The following is a 9,114-nucleotide window of genomic DNA, read 5'->3' as shown; positions in this document are numbered from 1 at the left end:
CTGTGGGGTGAAGCTGGAATCATTTTGCTTTTTCATATTTTCTTTTGAGTATGCCTCACAGTTATCAGTGTTTTTCAGGTGTCCCCAATAACGTAATTAATAAAAAATTTAAATCTCTACCTCATCAACCTTCATTGTTTGCTAATACTATAACTGAAAAAATGTCATAGGTCAGACAAACCATTGTCCAGTGAGCAATATAACCACTCAGTAGACAAGTGGAGTCAGTATTACATTGTGCATTGTGGCCTGAACAACAGAACCAACCCTTGCCAGTTATTGACCAACACTGCAGCACAAACTCAAACAGTGAAGGGCAAGCAAATGTCCCTTAACTTGATAAGAGTGTCTCTCTTGGTGGTGCCACAGACTTCCCAATGTATTGAAACTGCAGTGGTGTCACATGACAGTTTCTGATATAATGCAGCTTTGTGGCTGACTGCTGGCACTACAAGTGTGCAAGTCATACGAGCCTCATAAATAATTGATGATAAACTACTGCACTGGCACTAGACGCTTGTTTTACAATTCCCTCATCAGGGCCAGAATAAAGTCCTTTGACCTCTCCTCTTTTGTGTTCAACTCAAAAGTTATATTTTTCATTAATACATACATAATACATGAATCTACGTGTAATTCAGAGGTTGATTATAAGTGGAATTTCAATCAATCTGTGTACTGGTATTTGTGGCCTCCAGCTGTTGATAAAAATAGATGCAGTGGATTGTGAGATTAAGCGAAACACAGGGTTATGAACAGTGATTGTTGAACAATGGAAAATCCCCATTTAAGCTGTAAAGCTTATTCACTGCACTTATACCCTGCCAGCTAACATGGGTGACAATGATAAAAAATAACTGTTAAGAAGAATATTGATGTCAGAAGAGATTCTTGAATTCTGGCGTCCATATGTTGTGTGAAAGACAAGGAAAGTTCATGAAGTATGGATATATACAGTACAGTTCACTGGGTTCTTACACTGGAGAAGGTAAAGTGGAAAGGAAAAGTGCAAAAGGGTAATGGTGCAGAATGATTTGATGTTCTTCTTGTTTGATTTTAAGGTTATGTTCATAATATATACTTGCAGTTCAAATGACCACTGTGCGATAATACTGTATTGTATTAACATGTTTAAGTATTGTATTACAACATTTTGACAGTTTAGAATATTCAGAAAGAGATGGAAGGTTGATGGATGGACAATGACACATAAATGACAGTGCAAGATGACATGATTGAATGGTTGTTTTATTGACCATAGGCACATGAAACAAAACATTTATTGACCTTAAATAGTCTATCAATTTCCATTAAAATGTTTGGTCAAATCATTACTAAGATCACATTCTTAAAAAGTGCTGTTCAACTTTCCAGAAATTACCACTAGTCATTTGAATGCAGTCACAGACTCACCAGTTCTCTTTTCTTCATACACTCCATGACCATGAGGAAGATTTGTTGGGCCTGGCTACGGTTGTAGTTAAAGGTCTTCTGGATGGTCACCAGAAGCTGGTCTTTCACATTATCACTCACCAACCTGTGGGTAGAACAGTCATGGACAATAAATGCCACCTCGAGGACCAGACACAGTGTCTGCAATTTGACCCGGTGAAACTACAGTATGATGAAAACAATAAACATGACACATAAGAACATAAGATACAAGCACATAGACAGTTTACCCATCCTCCTCTGAGTATCTGTGGGCAAAAGAAATGATGTCAGACGCCCTCCCACTGCCGTCACACACAACCACTGGAACCGGAGGGTCCTCCCTCAAGCTCTCCAGCACGATTGCGATCACATTGGGTCCCCCTTCCAGAATCAGACACACCAAAGGGACCCCTTGACCCAGACCTAGCAAAGCCAGATAAAACAAAAACATGTTATGACAGCACAGACCAAACATATGTTGGTTCCAACCCCCAAAAATGATGGAGGCCAATCTTGCAAGAGTACTATTTAATGTGTACTGGTATTGCAAAGCTTTTGCAGATTTCTAGAAAAGTTGAAGTAAGTGGTGACAGCTGAGCATCCCTTTGCGGTCCCTGCCTTATCACTAGCTCCAGGCATAGGATGACAAAGGGAAACCCACAGGTCACATAAGGGTCACATCCTCAGGCATTTCGGGCTCCAACAATCCAACTTGACCGCACATTTAAATTACTATGATTACGCCACCTTTCAATCGCATGGAAATATTAATGTTGATAACATAGCTGAAGAACATCTTCTGTCTGCTTATGTCAATGCAGCCTTTTTTGAAAATCAAAGACAACACCAAAGGCTACAAGAAGACACTCAAACCCCAGATAGTTTTTTTGTTCAGATGGTTGAAACAATATCCTGTGGGTCACCTACGTGTGTTGATCTTCTGCAGAGATATGTGTTTCTCCAATTGTCGACGAAGCCTGACCTCGGCTCCGTACTTTCCACATGTCCCGTTGTCTGCCAGAATGAAGTGTGAATGACTGCTGTTCAAGACTGATAGCTTGCTGAGAGGGTTGGACATGGTTTGGTACGGCCTGGTTACCTGTGTGGAATGAGGGGAACTTTCAAATGACTAGATAAACTTGGGTGTTGCATAACATATTTCATCAATTTGGGATGGGTAAAGTCTAATTTTGCAGCTGAAAAACTTTGATATGTTCCTGTCAGTGCCCCTTGACTTACATCTCTGCCAATTAGATCCTCCTTGTTCTCTACAATGCCCCAAGGTGCGATCCCAATGGCACAGACCTTCCCTCTGGACTTTGAAGAGTGGTCTTTTAAAGCATCTCCAACATGGCGGATCACTCCTGAGATGCAAAGAAAAAGTATTTGTCAAGGAAAATATTACTATTGACTCATTGAATTACATATTATTAAGAATACACTACTTCTTTTTTTTTAAGGTTATGTGAATGTTTTTTGTACATCATGTAATCACTCTCTTACTCTGTTAGAACATCACTCCATTTGAACTGTCAGATACCTACTTAACTACCAGTAAGATTCTGTTGTATAATTATTTGACTGTTAGTTACGCACCGGTGCTGACTCCACCAGTAAAGATCCAGGCCCCTGTGGTAACTGCAGCCTTAATCAAGCCTTTTCCAAACACTTGCTTCAGTTTGGGCTGCAAGTCAAAGTTCTGGAGGCCCCCGTGGACAGAGATGAGAAGCGTGGGAAGCTCTAATTGCCAGTCTTTCACCATCAGATGAAGCAAATTGTCTGGTTTTGAATCGTAGGCCACACGAATGTACTGCAGAAAAGACAGGACAAACTGATTGCTATCAGAACAAGCAGAAGTGACAAGTTTCAGTGGAACCCTTGATTTTCTGTATTATGTTGATATTGTCATAATAACTGAACATCAATTACGTAACTACATTCAGAAGTTATGACACTGTTGCACATAGACTTATAAATCTACACATATATAAATAATTAAAATTGAAAAGGGCATTTGGTGTTTTTGTGCTTTACCATGGCCTTGTTGGCGTGGCCTCCCCCCTGAAACTCAATGATGCCATAGGCATCTGTTGGTGTAGCCAGTGAGTGTTTGAGGACCGACCATCGCTCATGAGGGACCTCCCCCCGCTGGTGGCCTTCCTCTGAGGCCTTGTTGGTGGCTCCAGGTAGAATGGCTACGTGCTGGTTCACCATCTGACCACAGCTGCACCTAAGGCCGACAGATAAGCAATGCAATGTGAAGGAGTGTAAAAAAAAGAAAGAACCCATTCTCCAACACAGAATGGGTGACAATGTATAGTTGAGGTCTGGGGTTTGTTTGAAAAGAATGCAACAACACTTGAGCTAAATTCACATAAGAGCTACTTATAATTCAGTTTGAGATGTAATTCAGTCAAGGAGAAATAGCTTGTGCTCGGAAAATGTAACGTACAGAATAAATGTCAGTGATGAATGACCAAGTTAAGTATCATCCGTAAAAAACAGATAATGATATGCTCTAGCGAAAAAAGCTTTTACTGCTTTCACCACGCAGCATTGAGCCTGCAAAAAGCTGATTTTACTTTTATCTTGTTTGGGTGAGATTTTAGCCCAAGGATAGTCAGCATTTTGGATGGATTTCATCCACATTATGCCTTGTTGTTGATACAATTTGTTACTAGAGAAGGGGGAGTGGTTTATTAGTCCGTGGCTGTTTAAAAGCACAGAGGTACTTGGTCAGTGAAAGCAATTATTCACCTTACCAAATATTCCAAGACTGAAAAAGAAATTGCAAGGGAGAAAATTGTAAGAGAAAAAAATACCTGTTCGGCTCTTTGCTGGGAATGATTTGGATACATTCTCGTTTTTGGAAGGTCCTTTCAATCCAAGCCTTTTGGGCCTGCCGTAAAAAAAGACATATAAAACCTTGTTTTTAAAATGCTAAAATGTACACAGGTCTATATTTTCACAACAAATGCACGTTACATTTCAGATTATGTCTCTTCTGTCCCATAAACCGAATAATTGTCTTTGGAATGTATCAAACCTTTTAAAGTGAATGTTCCAATTACAAAAAACGCCATCGGTTCTCTTTTCCCTTTATACTGTCTGGAGAATGTGCCTCCCTTATTACTGTGAGAAAAGGTGTTTTCTATTACACAAGTACCAAATTTCTTAGTTCTGGATGCATTAAATCCTCTTATGTGGGGCCTGTACCTAATCCTGCCTAAATGCGGCAGTACAGAGCAGGATAAAAACCCTCTTCCATTCTAAGGCAACCACATGTGTGTGTGTGAGGGGGTGGTGTTTACAGCCAGATACTTTTAATGACTTAGCGTTATTATGCTGTAGTGATTAAGCATGCACTCCACAGCAGGAACATTGGCAAGTATTGTAAAGCACTTTGGGAAATACATTCACTCCAGATAATGGTATATTTAACACAAAAACTAACCAATACTAGTCACATGTTCAAATAATTGTGTCAATTGTTCAGCATGTTTCTATTAATGACATAATGACATAATGACATGACATGAATGATAATTTGATTTAAGGTTCTTGTTCAATTGCAGAAAATAGTTATTGAAAGTATGTTTAACTAATGTATATGCATCGACTTAATGGTGTGTTTTCAATTTGACCACCGTATTTATGCATATACAAAATGCAAATATCAATATTTAAAAACACAAATTTGAATTTGTATGAAGTTGGTTAAAATGATGACATCCAAAAGGTTAAAAACATCCCCTTTTGGAGTGAAAAACTTAACAAATGATGGTTTAAATATTTTTTAAGAGTAAAGCAGAAGAAAAAAAATCAGAGAAATGCAATCTAAACTTTGTTGCAGAAGAGAAATTGAGCAAAAACCCAACTTCCAGTCCCAGCTCGCCAACTTGTAAAACCTGTTGAGATTGTGGACACAACACTGGAGATATAAAACCTTTCGCTCAATCAGATGAAAATAATCAATGAATTAAAATATATCGCATTTGCCTTTACCAACAGAACATCCATAGTTCATAAAAAAAAACAAAAACATTATTGGACCACCAATAAACAACTGTCCCAAAATGCTGAAAGAGACCTGTTACATTCAGTCTCTGTTCAATCATGAGTACAGTATTAGATCACCAGTCAACTCAGGTTTAGACCTTTTTCTAAATCATGCATGTTTCACAGTTAAATCAATTCACGATTCATTTACAAATGCAAGCAGACATCAATATTCCACCAACCTGTAATACATAGAAAACCTTCCATTCAAAAGATGTTTGTATTAAGATGCAGTTAAAATCATAAAAGCCACTGGAATACTTACCGTTCACCCAACAGGAACACACCAAGAGTCACTCAGCAAGTCTAACTCAACCCTAGTGAGAACCCAGCACTAGTTAGCTGTTCCCACTAGACCTCCAAGCCCAATGAAGTCTACAAGACATGAAACTACATCACTTTATGGAGCTGGGTTCATATGATGAGCATGTGAGCAGGCTCTTTGTTCAAGCAAGTCTTATGACTCCAGTTCAAGGTAATCCTTTTGGGAGTCCCATGACCCATCTCCTTGCACACAGGGTATTTTCATCCTTGGCTGGAATGAGGCACAACAAATCTACTTTGAGAACAACCCCCCTTTCCATTTCAAATCTCTCTCCTTTGGTGAACTTTCCTCTAACCATCTTGCCTTTCTGGCATTGCAACTCATAATTGTCTAGATGTAATACTTGGATAAGATGAGGGAGACGAAGTATAAACAGATGAAGAAAGAACGAGAGAGAACAATAAAAAAGACAAAAGCCCCGTAATGTTTTATATCAGAATGTCACACCCCCTACTGCTCTTCTTGAACTCTATTTGCATAATTGAGAGAATTGGACTCTGGAACATTTTGAAAGGGTCTCTTGTTGGAAATTGACTGAGGCAACTGGTGAACGTAAATGTATATTTTTTTAATGCTGTATGATGTATGAATCTTTTGTCAAATCATGTTGACCGTAGGTCATTTTGACTAGAGGTTGTGCATTTTTACACTGCAGTATATCTACACACAAGCATTGCATGTGCTGCTACAACACCACTTTTACATGTAGTTAAGTTGTCAGTATGTAACTGCATGTGTCATTAACATTAAGAAAAAGAACAACATCATTTCACTTATTTTATGAACCAAGAGTTGCTAGTGAAGTAAACGCCATTCTTTGAAAAATAGCCAAGCAGATTATAACATGTACTCTCCCCCCCTGTGATTCAGGAGCAGTCCTAATATGCCATACTTAAAGCTTGTTTTAACAGCTGAGCCGCTGCAAGACGTGGGTTCTTTGAATAGGATTAGCTTTTGTTTTAAGAAATTAACGGAATTCACGTATAACAAACTTAACACAGTATTTGTTTAATAAGGGGGAAAAATATTTTTGTGATGACTATTGAGTTCAAGAGAACAATAGACAATGGTCACTTCTTTGATTAGAAGTAAATAGGATTGAGGTTTTTGGGATTTAGACTTTGACAGGAGATTATTAGCACTTGTAAAGAACAAATAGTTTTGTTAACAAACTGAAACAAAAAATTGGAAATGCCTAAATAGCATCAGTATGACCAATGAATACACGGTATACGCGTTAGACATTGTTCCAGATGTCATGAGAAACCACAAGGTTTGTGGATCCAGTGAACACACTAATTAAAGATGACAAAGTACAATTGAATTGAAAAAAAAACACCCGGCCATGCAGTTTGAGAGATACTGCTATCGAAATAGGCATGTTTAGATTTCTGCAGAAGACCTTTGTAAGGAATTAGTTATAGAAGGCACAAAATACTTAGGGTGTGTCGAAGATGCAACTGGTGGCATCTGAGATATTTTCTCCAGATAGTGATTTCACAGCTGTGTGTTTTCCAAGCCCATAAAGACCCTGATTGTCTTCTTTGGGGCCGGAAAAAGCAGGGAGTCAGTCACATGAGGCCGACATGCCGTCGATTAGCCCTCAAATTGTATCAGGTGGTCTGTAAGACTAAAAGTCTGTGAGGGAAGGAATGCTGCAGTGGCTGATGGGATACTTCTGCTTAAGCTTTCTCCATGTTTACTTTCTCTTGGTCCAAAATATGGATAATTTATGTTCTAATCAAGTAATAGAATTTGAAACATTATATAACATAATTGTTGCATTATGTATTTTGGGGATATCAATATGTTTAGTTTTTTCAATCATTACAATTTGGAAAAAAGAAGCAATTGAAAAATAAGCATTAGACAGATGTGGTTTTGTTGCCGGCTGCCTGTGTATCCGCTTAAATGCTCATTTTCAGATCACTCCCTATTGTATTTGAATGCAGTCTAGGAGTTCATTTTATACATTTGAGATGACGGTAAAATCCCTCAAATGTGTGTAATTATGTTTTATGGGCTTTTCCCAGCCTGGTGGGTTAAGTTATACTATCCTGCATGACCATTCTACATACACAAGGGAAACATAAACATAGTCATACTTACTGATTCTGAATCTAATGTATGAATCATGACGAGTCTTAACCTTTAAAAAGTGTTTTACTGATTGACTGATTTCAATTCAGAGAAAATAAGGAATGGAATTTTTTACACACAGAAACACAGGAAGCCAAACAAACAGACAACAACTCTGTTTTGTCTCTGCGTGGTAATTTTTTCATCTACTCTTTAGTCTTTAATCTACTGCTCAAACTCAGTATTTATTGTGCACTGGGTGGAGCATTATTGTTGTGTATTAATCACATGAAAGTGAGGCACATTAGAAAGAATAAAAAGATTAATCTGGGTCAGATTGTGGAACTCTCACCACCCTTTCTCCCAGATTAACATGTAGTACTCAAATCACATCCTTGCATGGTACTGTAGGTTACTTCCTGCCTGGAACCCCTTTTCCAGGTGGAGACAGAGGACAATCACAGTCATCACTATAAGTATTGATCCAGTCCACTTGCTGAGGGAAGGTACAGCACTACACTGACAGTAACTTCAGAATGCTACTGCACTACGCTTAAAAATGTCTGGCAACACTTCACATTCACATTATGTAGCATTTAATTATGTAGCAAGACCTAGATGCAGGACGTTCGTTAAAGCCTTAGTTTACATGGTATGCACTCTACCTGGTGAGTGACCAGAGTACCCCGTATAGTAATAACAATGTAGTTATATAGAAAGTGCTCACATTTCCCCGCGATTTAGCAGTGCAAGTTATTACACAAGTAAAATTTGGTATGGGGAAGACTGGGTTTTCTAGAAGTAAATGAATGTTAACATTGATCTTGTTTTGGTTACTCAACTTTCAACTGACCCTTGACAACATTCACTTACCCATTGCACCCCTTCCCCATTCTGTGCCTATTTACACTATTATAATAACCTCTACTGCAAACACTAAATATGATTTAAATACATAAAAACCCTCTGAGTACCTCAAATGTTTTTAGTATAGGTATTGCCATGTAGTTTAGTTACCTTACTGTAAAGGGTTGCAAAATATATGTTGCACATTATTCATTTATATTCATTGTACATGTTTTCAAGTCATGCTCTGTCAATATTTTTGACATACAATAGAATGGTACTTCCAAAAATAACTTCCATCAAAATATCAATCCATTATCACCTGTTGACAACTTTCCAAACATAGTAATACATACTCGTCAACACACTCC

The 9,114-nt window shown here is 38.2% G+C and overlaps 1 protein-coding gene across 1 annotated transcript; it reads right to left on the bottom strand.

Moving 5' to 3' along the window:
- Positions 1-1,266: 1,266 nt before the first annotated feature.
- LOC136955450 (transient receptor potential cation channel subfamily M member 1-like) lies at positions 1,267-4,295 on the bottom strand. Its single transcript, XM_067249160.1, has 7 exons — positions 4,257-4,295; positions 3,469-3,664; positions 3,031-3,244; positions 2,674-2,798; positions 2,362-2,533; positions 1,683-1,857; positions 1,267-1,537 (listed from the first exon to the last, which is right to left on the bottom strand). The coding sequence occupies exons 2-7, from the start codon at positions 3,646-3,648 to the stop codon at positions 1,402-1,404; spliced, it is 1,002 nt and encodes a 333-aa protein (XP_067105261.1). The 5' UTR covers positions 3,649-3,664; positions 4,257-4,295; the 3' UTR covers positions 1,267-1,401.
- Between the last annotated feature and the right edge of the window lie 4,819 nt (positions 4,296-9,114).

The sequence above is a fragment of the Osmerus mordax genome, chromosome 13 (genome assembly GCF_038355195.1).
Source record: "Osmerus mordax isolate fOsmMor3 chromosome 13, fOsmMor3.pri, whole genome shotgun sequence".
In the NCBI taxonomy this organism is placed as follows: domain Eukaryota; kingdom Metazoa; phylum Chordata; class Actinopteri; order Osmeriformes; family Osmeridae; genus Osmerus; species Osmerus mordax.
This window is presented reverse-complemented; position numbering and strand designations above follow the sequence as displayed.